Below are 17,977 nucleotides of genomic sequence, written 5' to 3'. Positions count from 1 at the left end.
CAGGTGAATGAGTAGTGATCTTATAGAAGTATATAAAATCATGAGGGGCATAGATGAGGTGAATGCGCACACTTTTTCCCAGGGTTGGGGAATCAAGAACTAGAGGGCATAAGTTTAAGGCGAGAGTGGAGAAATTCAATAGGAACCTGAGGGGCAACTTTTTTACCCTGACGGTGGTCCATCGTGGAATGAGCTGCCAGAGGAAGTGGTTGAGGCAGGTACATCAAAAACACTTAAAAGACATTTGAACGGGTGCATGGATAGGAAAGGTTTAGATAGATATGGACCAAATGTGGGCAAATGGGACGAGCTTGGATGGAAATCTTGATCAGTGTGGACCAGTTGGGCTGAAGGGCCTCTTTCCATGCTGTATGACTCCAGCGCAAAAAAAAACAATCTACTGGAGAAACTCAGTGGTGGGAGAAGAACTGTCAACATTTCTGGTCAAAACCCTGCACCTGGAAGCTGATTATCTACCCTACAAATGCCTCTCCTAATTTTCTATATCTCTATTAGGTTGCCTCTCAGCCTCCAATGCTCCAGAGAAAATAATCCATGTTTGTTCAACCCCTCGTAATAGCTGACGCACTCTAATACAGGCAACACACTTGTGAACCTCCTCTGCACTGTCTCCAAAACCTCCACATAACTTCCTCAGCACACAGTACTCCAAATGTGGCCTAACCAAAGTTATATACAGCTGCAACATTACTTGCCAACTGCTGTACTCAATGGTCCCACTGGTATGGCATGCTTGCCTTCCCGACTTCTTTACCTCCCTATCCATTGGCGATGCCACTTTCAGATAAGCATGTTCTACCAGCTATTGAAGACACTGTACAGTTGGAAGTTCTTATTGCAATTTATCTAATGTGATTAGAGCAATAGATAATGCATGCAAGTTATTTTGAGCACTGATTTTGTCCAAGTATCTGACATAACTAGAGCCTATCTTGTCAGAAAAACAACAGTTTAATACATCTTCAAGAACAAGCCAGGGAACTACAGGCCAGTGAGCTTAACATCAGTGGTGGAAAGTTACTGGAGGGGATTCTGAAGGACAGGATCTACCTGCATTTGAAAAGGCAGGGACTGATCAGGTATAGTCAGCATGGCTTTGTGCGTGGCAAATCCTATCTCACAAATTTGATTGAGTATTCTGAAGAGGTAACTAAGAGGATTGACAAGGGCAGGGCAGGAGATTGACAAGGCCTTTGACAAGATCCACATGCTAGACTGGTCTGGAAGATTAGACCATATAGGATGAGCTAGCCATTTAGGTACAAAATTGGCTTGGTGGAAGGAATCAGAGGGTGGAAGTGGAGGAACACACACAAAATGCTGGAGAAACTCAGCAGGTCAGGCAGCATCTATGAAGGGAAATAAACAGTTAACATTTCGGGTTGAGACCCTTCATCGGGACTGGAAAGGAAGAGGGCAGTAGCCAGAACAAGAAGGCTGAGGAAGGGGGATGAGCACAGGCTGGCAAGTGATAGGTGAGTCCAGCTAAGAGAGGGAAAGTAGGTGGGTGGGGGAGGGGGGGGATGAAAGGCAGTGATGTAAAAAGCTGCGAGGTGATCGGTAGAAAAAGCAAAGGGCTGAAGAAGGAGGAGTCCGGTAGGAGAGGACAGCAGACCATGGAATAAAGGGGAGGTGGGGAATAGATGGTCAGGTCACGAGGATGGGGAACAGGAAGGGGTGAGGGGGGCACAGGAATGAGGGAAAACAAAAGGGGGGAGGGAAAAAAAAGGAAGGTGGGGAAGAGGGAGGGGTTACCAGATGTAAGAGAAATTAACGTTGAGGCCATCAAGTTGGAGACTACCAAGGTGGAATATGTTGCTCCTCCAACCTGCATCTGGCCTCAACGTGGCAGTAGAGGAGGCCATGGATAGACATGTCGGTGTGGGATGTGGAACTCAAGTGGCTAGCAACCAGGAGATCCTTGCTTTTGCAGTGGACAGAGCGAAGGGGGTCGATGAAGTGATCACCCAATCTGTGTTGGGTCTCACCGATGTAGAGGAGGCTGCACCGGATGCAATAAGTGACACCCTTGTATTCACAGGTGAAGCGGCACCTCACCTGAAAGGACTGTCTAGGGCCCCAAATGGTGGTGAGGGAGAAGGTGTAGGGGCAGGTGTAGCACTTAGTACGGTTGCAGGGATCCCGTTCAAGGTTGTGGAAGTTGCAGAGAATGATGTGTTGGATGCGCAGGCTCATGGGGTGGTAGGTGAGGATGAGGAGAACCCTGTCTCTGTTATGTCAGGGGAAGTGGAGGGTTGTTTTTCATATTGAAGGCCTGTGACCAGTGGTGCGCTGTAGGGATTGGCGCTGGGTACACTGTTCCTCATATATATTAACAATTTGGAAGAGAATGTAGAGGGCATGATTAGTAAGTTTGCAGATGACACCAAAATTGCTGGTGTGGTGGTTAGTGAGGAAGGTCGTCTAAAGTTACAACAGGATCTAGATCAACTGGGAAAGAATGGCAGATGGAACTTAACTCAGACAAGTGTGAATTGATGCATTTTGAGAAGTTAAACCAGGACAGGACTTGCATAGTGATTGTCAGGGCCCTGGAGAGTGTTGTAGAACAGAGAGACCTGGGGTACAGGTACATAGTTCCCTGAAAGTGACTACAAAGGTAGACAGGGTGGTGAAGAAGGTGTTTGGCTCGCTTGCCTTCATCGGTCAGGGCATTGAGCACAGGAGTTGGAATGTCATGTTACAACTGTACAAGTCATTGGTGAGACCACACTTGGAGTGTTCTGTGCAGTTCTGGTCACCTGCTATAGAAAAGACGTCATTGCTGGAAAGGGTCCTGAAAAGATTTACAAGGATGTTACTCAGACTGGAGGACTTGAGTTATAGGGAGAGGCTAGATAGGCTGGGACTGTTTTCTCTGGCGTGTGGGAGGCTGAGGGGTGACCTTATAGAGGTTTATAAAATCATGAGGGGTGTAGATAAGGCAGTTCTTTTTTTTTCAGAGTAGGGGAATCTAAAACTAGAGGGCAGATGGGAAAGATTTAAAAGGGACCTGAGGGGCAAGACTTTCACACAGAGGGCAGTGGGTATATGGAGCAAGCTGCCAGAGGAAGTGGTGGAGGTAGATACAACTAGTGTTTAAGAGACATTTTGACAGTTACATGGATAGGAAAGGTTTAACAAGATATGGCCAAATGCAGGCAAATGTGACTAGCTTGGTTGGCATTGATGAGTTGGGCTGAAGGGTCTTTTTTTTCCTGCTGTATGACTCTTAGTCTTGTGTTTGCCATCCCAGTTTGCCTGTTGAAGTTAGTTATTTATTAAGATTTCCTCTAATGCACCAGAGTGTAAACTATTCTCATCAAAACTTCTTGTTGAAGCCACACAACAAATTACTATAAAAATCACTTAAGGTTTTCTTAATTTTTTTTTGTATTCTGGGCATTGCTGGCATGGTCAGCATTTATTGTGGTGGTGAGATGTGTTCTTGAATCGCTGCAGTTCTTCTGGTGAAGGGCAGGGAGTTCCAGAATTGATGTCACCGGTCTTGTATCGCTGGTGAGTCCACTTCCAAATCAGGAATGAAATGGGTGTCGGATGTGAAGCATAAGCTGTGTAGAAGCTATGTAATCCACAGTAAAATCAAGATTATCAGCATCCACAACCTCTTTCGTTCTGTTGAACCAAGCAACAAATTTGTGATCTGTTCTGGTCGGACATGCTTTTGATAATAAGGTAGCCATTATAAGAATCTAGTCTTCATTTGCATTGCAAGTTTACTTAACTGCTGACAAATGCTATATCCTTATGTTCACTTGTAGAGTGCTAAATATGGTACTGATGATCAGCAACTTTGTTGATCATGACTATGAGTTACTTTCTGCATTTAACAGAATATAATGTTTTATTTCAGGTAACCAAATCTATGGCAGGAGTTGTCAAATCCATGGACATCACCTTAAAAAGTATGAACCTGGAAAAGGTATCCCTTAATATAAATTACCTCAGTTCATAAACCTCTTGACTTAACTATTTCCTGTCATTGTTGTTGGGTGTCTCACAGTAAGCTATCTATTTAGCATATTGTACTCAAACTTTTGCTATATTCTGTACATGTATAATCTTCATACCTCTGTGTAAATCTTTGGGAGACCTGTAGAATCACAGGGTACTGTTCATCTGTTCAGCCAGATTGCAGATCCATGAGTTTATTAGATTTAGTCAAAAAAGGGGCTGACATTGATCATCATTCATGTGGATGGCAGTTAGAAATAGAATTAAAAAAATAATTTGGAAGTAGAACTTTTAATTAAATGACTCAGAAACTAAAGGCCTCTTTTCCACAAGGTATAAAATAAAATAATATTCGTGTTACATTCTGGTTATTGTAAATCTGAGTATTTCCAGCATTTTCTGTTTTTACTATTGTAAATGTTTTGTATGAACACTGATTTCTTTTATATGAAAGGTATGAGTTGCATCAATTCACCTTGTAGTACCAATTTCTGGATAGATGCTGAAGTATTCAAAAGATCAGCTTTGGGGAGGACGATGTTGTGATAATCAGGGGAATATGAATTTAAGTAGCTGATTGGATAGCATTTTGGTACTCTGACATTGATTTGGAGAGGAAGACTGTTTAAACTGTGAGGGCAGTACAAAGTTATGTCCTATTGTTTGTGATGTTTCACTGTGGTTGGTTGTATTGCTTAAATATGATTGCAGAAGTGTTCAATAGGAATAGAAATCATTGGAATATTTCATTGAACAGACTCAGCAACAATAAGAAAAGGGAATATTCAACCCTGTTATTTTGAAAGCTGTATAGAATACAAGGAAGGCATCAAATTCAATGTAATAGATTTAGTCTGCCTGAATTAGGAAATGGTGAGCCTAGGATATAATCTTGCAGTTTTATTTTCATCATTGTTTTTAAAAAGAATTATGTTGGAATCTCACAAGGCATGGTATTGTCTCAAATGCACAGGAAAGCAAACCAGGCTGTTAGAAATAGAAAATCTGATCAGAATGGAACTTGCATTGTGCCCAGCAGTTCTCATCCTGTAGCTGTCACATTTAGCAACCAGAAACAAATCAAAGGAAAGAGAAACCATGCCTTTGGCATCTACTGAGCATCTAAGGAGCAGAGGGACTAGTCACATTTTTCTGGAGCAGACAAAAATAAACACGTGGATAGTTCTATGGCAGGGACAGAAATTTAATACAATTTAGACATCTCAATAAAAATGTAATTTTAATAGAAAAATTGAAGCAAAATCATTTTCAAAGGTCAATCTTGTAGTTGATTATGGATGAGGATGCTCACTTTGAATCAGCATAAGACTGTAGGAAAAGGAATAGCAAAACAAAGTTAATTTAATTTTGTGGTAAACTTAACAGTGCACAATTGCAGAAAGAAAGGAGTAAGTGCAGGGACATCATTAGTGCAATAATTTAAGTGCAGTCCTCCTGAGAAGCATCAGTGGAGGTCCAGACAACTTGTACAGTAATTTTATTACCTCTTTACCTTTTAGATTTCTGCCCTAATGGATAAATTTGAACATCAGTTTGAAACATTAGATGTACAGACCCAGCAGATGGAGGACACGATGAGCAGTACCACAACCCTAACCACACCACAGGTGAGGAACACAGATACCATCTGCTTTGGAATTATCAAAGTCAATATGATTTCTGACACAGATAACGGATATCCTTTTAATCTACTATCACCATGAAAATTTGTAGAAGAGGTTCTTTTTTAATTCTAACATTCAGGAGAAGTTCAATTTGTGGCCAGTATCCTTGTTACATTTGATTGTTCTAATTACAACCTAGAACAAAACATTCCTTTTTCAAACTCTGTAAGCAACCTATCTGGTTACATTAACCTGAGCTTTTTCCAAGCAAAACTGAAGGCAGCTATTTTGTTAAATGTATGCATCATCTAGGTGGAACCTTGCATTTCTGAAATACAAATACTGTCTCTCTTCATCCTTCTGAAAATAATTTGATTGGATTCACTAATATATCTTAAATCGATAACAGCATGGTATTAGCAAAATGCAAATTATCTTGCCTACGATGGCTTTCACAAGCATGGGAAATCTACCATCTAGCGGAAGGATTTCTCTGTAACAGTGTTAAATGCATAACTCCATACATACTAATGTGCTATGTAAGATAAGACATCTTTATTAGTCACATGTAAATCGAAACACACAGTGAAATGCATCATTTGCGTAGAGTGTTCTGGGAGCAGCCCGCAAGTGTCACCACGCTTCTGGCACCAACATAGCATGCCCACAACTTCCTAACCCGTACGTCTTTAGAATGTGGGAGGAAACCGGAGCACCCAGAGGAAACCCACATAGACACAGGGAGAACGTACAAACTCCTTACAGGCAGCGGCGGGAATTGAACCCGGGTCACTGGCGCTGTAATAGCGTTATGCTAACTGCTACACTACCATGCTGCCGTACATGCTACCGTAGCTAGTTGCCAAGTAAATTTTAACCCTGTCTCTTTGAGACTACTCAAACTTATTGCTCTGCTTGAGAGTAATTATGTAAAAGAAAACTAATAAACATAGCTGTTGGTTAAAGGGAAATGTTGAGTCATTTCCACGTGTTCAATGTAGATACAATTTCAGCAGTCACCCCTGCTCAACTAAGTCCAAGCAGCTAACACTGAGGCTAAGAGTGGGCAGAAGTTTCAGAGACAAGTCATGTAACAATTTGGCATGATCCTTCTTACAGTTGTATTTATCACTGAACATGCTAGGCTCTTCCATCTCCATATTTTGGTATGTCCTGTATTTCTTATCCCTTCAGTCAGGGAAACCTAAACACTGGTAGAGAAGGAGCACCTCCTGAGAGACCTTGAACATTGAATTTGGACTGTGTGAAGTCTTGAGCCTTTGGCTGAAACAACACATTCGTGTTTTTCATTTTCCATTTCCTGTGGGCACTATCCTGTGCTGAAGCATCTTTATTCACTTCATCAATTACTTTCCTCCACTGTAAGGTCAGAAGTGGAAAGTTCAGTGCGCAATGTTCAGTTTGATAATAGTAATGTAAAGTAATTGTTGTCTTACTGGAGCTGGTAGTTGTCTGACTGTTACCTTCCAGTTTTTGTCTGGGTTTTGCCACGTGCAGACAACTTCAAACTGTTGATCATTGTGCAGTGAGTAAATATCCCCATTTTCTCATGTGTTGGAGGGTGTAACTGATGAAGTAACTAGAGCACTTTTGGCCAAGAATGCTACCTTGAGGAACTCCTGCAGTTTATACCATCTACAATATGCATGGGAGCAATTCACCAAGGTAACACGGACACCCGCTCCACAAATCTGTGATCACAGTCACTTTGGACAAGGGCGGGAAGAGCAAGGGATTCTCACCACATGCAAGTTTCTCTCAAAGCTGCACACCATCCCAACTTGACATTGTATCATCATTCCTTCATTGCTGGGACAAATTCCTGGAAACTCGTGTACTACATGAATAGTTTTATCACCTGGGCTGCAATAGTTCAAGAATGTGGTTTGCCATTTTATAAAATAAAGACAGTCCATAGACTTAAGTACAATCACCTTTTTAAGGTGGATGCATGGATCCATTGGCCCTTTTCCGAAGGTCTGCTCCTTAGATAATGTGCCTTCCTCAAACAGGAAGTCTGATGTGTGATCTTCTATCTTGCTTGCTGCTCATCACACAACATTCATATTTTACATGAATGTTGTGAAACATTAGTGACTTCTTCAAAACTAACTAGCATATCAAGTGCATGTTGAACTAATATTGAATCTATTGTATGTTGAATTTTCTTTTTCTCTAGCAATATGCACTCACAGATTATCTGTTTCTCCCCAGCATCAAGTGGATTCATTGCTGCAGGAAATGGCTGATGAAGCTGGGTTAGTATGGATTTTGATGGAGTACTGCCCTCTTGTGGTGACTTTGCTCATGTTTTGTTTGTTCTTGATTCCTCTCTCAGACTTGGTTCAGTATACTCTAGGTTCAAAGGTCTAGAGTCCATGCACCATTCCAGAGACTTGTCTTAAGTGCCATTTTGATACTGGTAAAGTTTGGTAACATATTGGTAAAGATGACTTCAGATGAAGAGTCAAACTGGAACATTTTTGATCAAATTGAAATCTCTGTCCATTCTGGTTCCACATGAGCATTAAAGGAAGAATGGTGCACTTCCTCTGGGTCACCCTGATGGCTCTTTGTAATGTCTTCGGCACTTAAATGTTTGTTCACCAGTCTGGCTGTAGTGCAGTCCAGTCAGACTGCAGTCCAGTTTAGTAAGCAAAATAGCACAACTAATTCTGCCAAATACGAGTACAATTTTATTATGGCACATTCCAGTCTTTTTATAGTTCCATATTTTTGCGAAGGACAAATTAGATTTTTCTCCCCGCATTGCATTGGGCACTTTTATTGTAACAAGAATTTAATTGGAACTATTGCAGTGACATTCACAGATGTTTTTTCTCTCTCACCCTTCTTTTAATTACAGTGCACCAAATTAATGATAATTATGATAAACTACACATAATTTATATGTAATTTATATAATCTGAAAAAGGGGTTTGTATGTGGCATTCCTGCACCATGTTGGAAGAGACCATTGTCCTTGGTTTAGTAGAGTCATACAACATGGAAGCAGGCCCTTCTGCCCAACTCATCCATGCCAACTATGTTGCCCAACAAGCTAGTCCCATCTGCCTGCTTTTGGTCCATAGCCCTCTAAACCTCTTCTATCCATACACTTATCAAGATGGCTTTTAAATGTTGCTTATGTGCCTGCCTCAACCACTGTTCCTGGCAGTTCATTCCAAATATGCACCACCCTTTGTGTGAAGAAGATGCCCCTGATGTCCCTTTTAAATCTTTCACCTCTGATCTTAAACCTGTGCCCTTTTGTTTTTAGCACCCGTCCAGGAAAAAGACTATGTGCTTTCACTCTGTCTATGCCCCTCATGATCTTATATACCTCCATAAGGTCACACCTCAATCTCTTACGTTCCAGGGAATAAAGTCCTAGTCTATGCAACCTCTCCATGTAACACAGGCCCCCGAGTCCAGGCAACATCCTGCTAAATCTTTTCTGCAATCTTTCTAGTTTAATAACGTTCTTTCCTATAACAGGGTGACCAAAACTGTACACAATACTCCCAAGTATGGCCTCACCAACGTCTTAAGCAACATAACCTCCCAATTCCTATACTCAGTGCCGCGACCGATGAAGGCCAGCGTACCAAACGCCTTCTTCACCACCCTGTCTGCCTGTGACGCTACTTTCAGTGAACAATACACTTGCACTCCTTGGTCCCTCTGTTCCATAACATTCCCCAGGGCCTGTATAAGTCCTGCCCTGGTTTGATCTCCCAAATTCAATACCTCCCCTTTATCTAGATTAAAAGCCATTTGCCAAACCTAGTAGAAGGTTGTTAAAGCAGAAGCTGATAGTTAATTTTATTATATAGGCACACTTGGTATCTTTCATCACTGATTTTGTTATAGAACCAACTGTATTGAAGAGCTGAGGTATATCTTGTTTTGGCACTTGGAATTATAAAATGGAGAGAAATAAAAGTGGAGTGATAGTCAATTAATTTGGGCCCTACTAACCCTAACACCTGGGTTACAAACAGGTTCAGTTTTTACAAACGTCCATAAGTTAATTTTGCCCATAAATGAGAAAATATACAAAAATCACTCAATATGGTCACCACACCTCCACAGTATTGTAATGAATGGCATCAAAAGCACATAAGACTGATAAGAAAGAACAATTACTGAAAGTAGAGAGAGAAAGGAAACTAGTTCTGCCGTTCATAGGAACGAACGTGTACGTGCATGGATGTTTGAATTTAATAATATCATAGGAGCTTGTTTACATGTAGGGGTGTTCATAAGTCGGGTATTCATAACCTGGGGACACCCTGTAATGTAAGTAAATGTATTTTTAATTTAGAACATATTTTCTGACCTGTAAACCATTGTAGAGTTGTGCAGAGTTCTAATTATTTGTGGTTGAGTTTTATTATGTTTCATTTGGTACAAAGGTTCTGAAACCCATTGTTTATCCAGAGAATTTGGTCACACCACAGCAGTGGTTGGTACCTGAACTATATGACACTAAGATGTTTTCAGATCTGATGCTGACAGCACCTGCCTAGCGGGGTAATGTTGTAAGATCAGTGCAATATTTCATCTTTGTGCTCATGATTAATTTACTGAATGTTCTACTGAGGCAGAGAAAATCAATCACTGCTAGCTTGGTTGACATGCAGTAATAGAATATTGAAACACTTACCTTGTCCAGAGACAGCAAGTGGTTGTTTTAGTGAAATTGTGACTTAATGACAGATTGATTATCACTGACTTGTAGGTAGGGATGATGATTGAAATTCATTTAAAAGCACTTCAAGTCTCTGCAGTATTCAAGGATGTTGTTATGGTGGCTAGCTGGTTATAATGGATGTTCCTTTAATAATATTTCTAAGTTCTGCTTTCATGTAGGGACTGGAAACTTCGTGTTAATAATTGGACAAGCTGCTTTTGACATAGTTTAGCTCCGTGGCTGAGATCTAACACGTGTTTAATTGCAGAAGCAATTTATAGATTGAATTTTTTTTTGCTGTTTACAACAGAAAAGATTGAATTGCCAGATTTGTTCAGTTGATTTTTTTTGAACAGTTCTTCTAAAAAACCGTTTTGTTCTTTATTATACACAGATACACGGTTGGTTATAAAATGGTTGATTCATGCCTTACATGAATTGTTTTCAGCACATAGTCTATCGTTAGTCATTGAACATCAATGCAAATGTTGCCTCCTCACCTTTAAAAGGGCGCCATCTCCTGTCTTAATCCCTGCATGGCATTCCACTTAACTGCTATCAATCAATGAATTTCCCATGAACTGTAAAGACATTGTAATCACATTAATTCCTTGTACTTTTGTTAATGAGCAGACTAATTTGGATGCATTTTTCAAAATTGCAGAAGGGTTTTATTTAGGGGTCACTTGAATGTGTGTCCATCTTTGAAGCACCTTAGTATTTTGTGTCAGATTTGTTGAAAAGAGATCTGTCTGGATTCATTATTGCAATATTACGACTGATAATTATTCCAAGTTTAAAAATGTTAGTTACTTTCAATGTAGTTTGAAAATTACAAGTTATAAGTGATTTTTTTCATGTATATGATCTTCCAATGGTATAGGAAAAGCAAAATTCTGCAGCCACTAGAAATCTGAAATAATACAGAAAATGCTCAAAATACTCAGCGGGTCAGGCAATGTTTTTTGAAGGAGGAACAGTTAACCTGAAACTGATTCAACATTTCTCTCTGCAAGATGCTGTCGGACTAGAATATTTCCAACAGTATTGTCTCAATTCTAGAACAGGAATGCCTAATGAAGAGTGTGTTCTTTTGTTTTCAGTCTTGATTTGAATCTGCAGCTTCCTGAAGGCCAAATGGGATCAGTTAGTAGCAGTGTGGCATCTGCAGAACAGGTAATATCTTAATCTCGGAACTTCAGTTTTAAAAATCATTGTAACATAGTTTGTGCACTTTCCTATATATTTGTATTTATTTTTTTCTGATTTGGAGTTGATAGCATGTCGTTCATTTGGAATTATTTTTAATATATATCGTCCTCTGTAATTTTACAAGGTTTGTTATAAGGTACTGGTGCTGAATAAGCCTGGACTGATACCAGAATCTCTGCTAGTAAAGAGTGATACAAACAGTTCCAAGCTGACCTTTTGGCTTTGGAGCAGAGGTTCAGTGCCATCCAGATGGTATGGAGATCTGAGGGGCAGGTTTTTCCACACAGAAGGTGGTGGTTATCTGGAATGCCCTGCCTGAGGGAGTGGTAGAGACAGGTAAGATTAGAGAGGGATGGGCCTAATGCAGGATTGGCATAGATGGGTATCATGGTTGGCATGGACAAGTTGGGCCGAAGGGCACATTTCTGTGCTGCACAGCTCTTAATTCTCTGCTCTGAGGCAGTTAAAAGTATTTGGCGCAGTGCTTGTGAAGGTTGTGCAGAGTTGTTTCAGTTCTGGCGCTGTAAGGCACACATCTTACAAGTAGAGACAAACGCCACAATAGTACTTTTTGGAGTAGGTGAAAGCAAACACTGCTGTGGTTAAGGTGCATTGTTCATGCAGCACCAAGTGTTTTTTCCAAAGAGTCCTTGCTCTTCAGCCTCATAATGCACAAGTGAAGATCTCAGCACCCTGGATCTTATCAGTTCAACGTGAACTGCCATTCAGCACATTGCTGAGATGACCAGTCCCATGGCATCAAGCTCAAGACGTATGTTCTGTGATGCTGTCACTTTGGGGAACATTGCTACTACAGTCAGTGTAGTACAGGATAAAGAGAGATCCTGTGCCTATTTCCTCCAATCTCCTGTCCTGTGCTCTGCTGCATAGTGCCTATTTCTCTTTGTGCTTCACCTTTTATTAAGGCTGTAGATTTAATGAAAACACATAAGTAGATTCCTTGCCTGATTGGAAGAACTTTAAAACAATGTGGGAATGGGACCTATCTGCCGTACTTTTCAGTACAGTATTTTCATTCTTTTTTCATTCTAAAATTTGAAATATTTGGGATCAATCTTTTCAGTGTTTCTCTTTATTTGTCTCCATGGATACAGAATTTAGTTAATATGGTACAAATTGAAAGGTATTCGAGGCAGATCTATACTGCAGACTGGGTAGTAATTGATCTTGTCAATCCCAGCATGCTGTGGACGAGCAGGGAACCAGTGATTAACTGTGCCATATGTAACATGGAGTCCTGCAGTCACCTTCCATTGTACAGATAAGATTGCCGGTGGTTGATAGGTCACTGATCTCCTCGATTGTTAACCCCTGTGGCTCCATCTCATCTTCTGTGCAATATCATTTACTTCTCAGTGGGGTTCATTTTAAACCGTTCGACACATTTCCTTCTGCTTTCCCAACTCTATCACCAGTTTCCGGTACCTCAGCAACTGGTCACATGGAGAGTAATAATTTGTTCGATGTGATGATCCTGTTTATTTTGCATTGATGTTGTGCTTGTAAAAATCTGTGCAATATTTACTGGTTTCTTCTGTGGGGTGTGGTTTTGTTTTGGAAAGCTACTAGGTGGTGTGTCAGAGTCGGAAAGCTAAATGCTATTCACATCAACATTATTGAAATTCAAGCCCAGTAATTGATCAGATTGCCTTTGGGAAATGATCAGCATAAGGACCTTAGGATATATCCTATGAGCTGTGCATCCACAAGAAAAGAAAGAATCACGAGTAAAAGAGGATTCCAGGCTTCATAATCAGAGAATTGAAGCATTTGGATTGGTTTTTATATTTTTATATTCCAATCCTGGTGACAGTGCCTATGGAAGGTCTTGAAAGAATGCAGCGAAATCTACTGAATGATTTCAGGGAGAAAGTATTTCAGCTATAAGCTGATGCAGTGTTTTGACCCAAAATGTAGACAATTCCTTTGCCTCCCACAGATGCTGCTCAACCTGCTGAGTTCCTTCATCAGATTGTTTGTTATTTAAGTTGTAAGGTTAGACTGGAAGCTGGGCATTCTTCTTGAGGCAAAGAAGGGGGGAAAGAAAATTTGATGGAACTATGCGAAGTTTAGATAAGCTAGAGGGGCCAGTGATTTAGTGATACAGTGGTGGGAAGGCAATGTATTCTTAAGCAGAGAATGTTTCTGATTTGGAGCTTGTTACCAGAGGGTTTGGTGGAAACCCAAGTTAATCAGTGCCTTCGAAAGGGCATTGGAAGGTCGCTTGATGGAAATAATTTGCAGATTCACAGACTTTGAGTTGAAGCATTGCTTCCTGTGCAGTAATGATTCTGCAGTAACAGTAAACTGGTACAGTGGAATGCTGGTGATCATGGGTAAATCTGAAAACCTGCTTTTAATAGTAATTGTAAGGATCTATTGCCCATCCCTAGATGTCTTAAAAAACGCTACATTCTTAAGCTGCTGCGGTCCAAGTTACAGCAGGTTTTGATGAGACTTGTTAGGCCACTTCATTAGGACAGTAAGTAATCTACGAGGTTTGTGTGAAACTGGAGTCACATGTAGGCCAGACCATGTAAAGACAGCATGTTTCCTTCCTGGTTTGTATTTTTGCAAAAGCATGATAACATTTCTGAGATTTTAGAAACCAGCTATTTCAGATTCTTAGTTGACTGTGGGTGGAATTTAAAGTTATGATCTCTGACTTAATAGTTAGGCCTCTGAACTACACGATAACGTTATAGAACATAGAATAGTACAGCATAGCAACAGGCCTTTCGGCCCACAATGTTGTATCAAACAAATTAAACTAGTAATTAAATGCCTAACTAAACTAATTCCTTCTGTCTACATAATGTCCATATCGCTGTATTCTCTGCAAATTAATGTGCCTGTCTAAGAGCTTCTAAAACGCCTTAACCACATTTGCCTCCACTACCATCTCTAGCAGCACATTCCAGGCACCCACTGCTCTCTGTGTAAAAAAAAACTTGCCCTTGAACTTAACCCCTCTCACCTTAAATGCATACCTTCTAGTATTAGACATTTGGACGCTGATAGAAAGATACTGGTTGTCTATGCCTCTCATGATCTTGTAAACCTCTATTAGGTCTCCCCTCAGCCACTCAGAGAAAATAACACAAGTTTGTCCAACCTCTCCTTAAAGTATACACATTCTAATCCAGGCCGCATCCTGGTAAATCTCTTCTGCACCCTCTCCAAATCTTCCATATCCTTCCAAAATTGAATGCAGTACTCCAGATATGGCCTAACCAGAGTTTTATGAAGCTGCAACATAACTTTTGACTCTTGAACTCAGTGCCTTGACTAATAAAGGCAAGCATGTCATAAACCTTTACCATCCTATCAACTTAGAACATAGAACAATTACAGCACAATTCAGGCCCTTCAGCCCACAAAGCTGTGCCGGACATGTCCCTACCCTAGAAATTACTAGGCTTACCCATAGCCCTCTATTTTACTCAGCTCCATATACTGATCTAATAGTCTCTTGAAAGACCCTATCGTATCAGCCTCCACCACCATTTCCGGCAGACCATTCCACGCACTCACCACTCTCTGAGTAAAAAAACTTACCCCTGACATCTCCTCTCTATCTACTCCCCAGCACCTTAAACCTATGTCCTCTTGTGGCCACCAATTCAGCCCTGGGGAGAAGCCTCTGACTATCTACCCGATCAATACCTCTCATCATCTTATACACCTCTATCAGGTCCCCCCTCATCCTCCGTCTCTCCAAGGAGAAAAGGCCGACTTCCCTCAACCTGCTTTCATAAGGCATGCTCCGCATCCCAGGCAGCATCCTTGTAAATCCCCTCTGCACCCTCTCTATGGCTTGCACATCTTTTCTGTAGTCAGGCAACCAGAACTGAGCACAGTACTCCAAGTGGGGTCTGACCAGGGACCTATATAGCTGCAACAATACCTCCCAGCTCCTAAATTCAATTCCCCGATTGATGAAGGACAGTACACCATATGCCTTCTTAACCACAGAGTCAACCTGCACCGCCACTTTGAGCGTCCTATGGACTCGGACCCCAAGATCCCTCTGATCCTCCACACTGCCAAGAGTCCTACCATTAAGACTATATTCCGCCAACATATTTGACCTACCAAAATGAACCACTTCACACTTATCTGGGTTGAACTGCATCTGCCACTTCTCAGCCCAACTCTGCATCCTATCTATATCTCTCTGTAACCTCTGACAGCCCTCCAAACTATCCACAACACCCCCATATCCACAACACCCCCAAACACCCCCTTGTGCAGCCACTTTCAGGGAGCAATGGACTTGGATCCCAAGATCCCTCTGTACATCAACACTGTTAGGGTCCTGGCATTAACTGTGTACTGTCTTTTTACATTTGGTCTCCCAAAGTGCAATACCTCACACTTGGCTGGATTACATTCCATCTGCCATTTCTCTGCCCATATCTGCAACTGATCTATATCCTGCTGTATCCTTTGGCAATCTTCTACACTGTCCACAACACCACCAATCTTTGTAACGTTTGCAAACTTACTACCCCACTCATCTACCTTATAACTACTTTATTCAAATAGATTGAAACATTTTAATAAATTACCTTCTAATATAGTTAACTACTGATTTGTTTTTGATTTTTTTTAAACAGGATGATCTTTCCCAAAGACTTTCAAGGCTTCGAGATCAAGTGTAAAGATGAGAAAACATTTGGCCTTAATACTTTGGGAATTATGTATAATCTTCCATTTTTTTTGGGTGGGGGGGTAAAGTGTGGTTATAATATATTGATATTCTTTTGTAGTTTAGTCACTGGTATGCTGTCACCAGGAATGTCCATGTTCAGATGTAAACCTAGAAGATGGTTAATGCATTAAATAATCCACACAGCTTCCTCCATTTCACTTATTGCCTGGTATAAACTGGGAATCTTATTTTATGGGAGGGGTGGGGAAAGTTCAGGTGCACTTTTCTATTTGGATGATGTAGTCTACCATCTCTGTGGTGAGACATATTCCTCTCTAAAATATAGTACAATTTTGCTGTTAACCATTGTATCTTAATTGTTCAGATTGCATCACATGAAAAACAATGTTTGGATTAAAAGATGATTGAAAATATTTTTTGTACTATGATATCCTATTTTTACCACACTTTTTCACAAAGTTTTATTTTAATCTGCTTTTAATTTACCTTGTGAACAACTGTGACTCTAATTGTTTGAATATTCTCCAACTGTTATAAAATTTAATCTATTTAAGGAGTCTGAACAAAACTTTTGAGAGATATAACCTCGCTAGGGAGGGGTATAAAATAAGTTCTGTTGTACTAAATCTCCTGATGATTGCACACTGATTGCAGGGCTAGTGTATCTTTAAGGTTTACATGTTAGTATGATTTTTTTGTTAATTTTGGATTTCTTCCGCTGTACTCTGACCTTACAATTAAAGGTTCTTTAAACTAAAATATGTGTGTTACTCTGAATTGAAACAGTCCTGCCCACTCTGAATCCTCCTTTGACAACAGCCATTCATTCAAATTGCAGGTCTAATTTTCTGAACCCAAGGGGCACTGACTTGCTTTTTTCTAAAGAAAAATGCAGTGGAGTAAAGTTGGAAATTTAAAATTGAAAGAGTTAATGGAAGTAAAAGTTTAACTTTTAGCCAAATTACAGATATTTTTGTTCGTTTTTGCATTAAGTCCACACACTTTTATAACATTCCCTGTGTTTCTTGATAATTAGAAGTCAACGTTGAATTTGTATTGCTTCTGTGTGGTAGTCTACTCTTGCACAGACACTTAAACAACCTGAAGTATATCAAGGTGTTTCTTTTTTTCTGAAAATACTTGGCTTCTGAATCACTTTCTATTGTTTCTAATTGAAATAGTAATTCTTCAAGCAAACTGCATTGGTAGAAAATAATTATGAGAGGAAGCGTGCCCTTCTTAACTGGTTTCTCTGTTCTGTGCATATTCTCGTATTGCTCACTGCATGACAATTTTAAGTAGAAACTGATTTTTTTTTTACGTACCCTCTTCTTTGCAGTCTAATAGAGTATGCCCAATTATTATAGACCAATCAGTACCTTACCTGGATGAATTTTTCTACTGTACATAACGAATCAAACTTGACTATGGTCAATCTGCATCTGTTGTATTCTGGGCAGGGTGCCTATATTCAAACCCATTGAAGAGGGTGGCATCCTGTGTATCTGACTTGTGGATCTGGTTTTAAGGTCTGGAATTATTTCCTGGTTAATTGGCATGCACTTATGTCATCACTTGCATACAATTACCACAGCATTTGTTACCAATTTTAATCTGCACAAGGAACCAGCTCTTCCTTTCCAAATTTTCACTTGGAACAACATGCAGATCAGCGTAAATTCATTGAAGCAATTATTTTACTGAGTTGAATTTCTGTTGTGCCGAGCCATT

At 40.3% G+C, this 17,977-nt stretch overlaps 1 protein-coding gene across 1 annotated transcript in view; it reads left to right on the top strand.

Annotated features, from left to right (window-relative positions):
* chmp1b (charged multivesicular body protein 1B) overlaps window positions 1-16,996 on the top strand; it is a 35,185-nt gene extending 18,189 nt beyond the window's left edge. Inside the window, exons 4-8 of the mRNA XM_052021991.1 lie at window positions 3,896-3,964; window positions 5,517-5,624; window positions 7,857-7,900; window positions 11,442-11,514; window positions 16,191-16,996. Of these exons, the coding sequence (XP_051877951.1) occupies window positions 3,896-3,964; window positions 5,517-5,624; window positions 7,857-7,900; window positions 11,442-11,514; window positions 16,191-16,235 (339 nt within the window). The 3' untranslated portion in view covers window positions 16,236-16,996. The remainder of the gene's footprint in view (window positions 1-3,895; window positions 3,965-5,516; window positions 5,625-7,856; window positions 7,901-11,441; window positions 11,515-16,190) is intronic.
* The last annotated feature ends 981 nt before the right edge of the window (window positions 16,997-17,977 follow it).

This window comes from Pristis pectinata, chromosome 8 (assembly GCF_009764475.1).
Source record: "Pristis pectinata isolate sPriPec2 chromosome 8, sPriPec2.1.pri, whole genome shotgun sequence".
Classification (NCBI taxonomy): domain Eukaryota; kingdom Metazoa; phylum Chordata; class Chondrichthyes; order Rhinopristiformes; family Pristidae; genus Pristis; species Pristis pectinata.
Note: the sequence above shows the minus strand (reverse complement) of the source record. Positions and strands in the feature narration are given on the sequence as shown.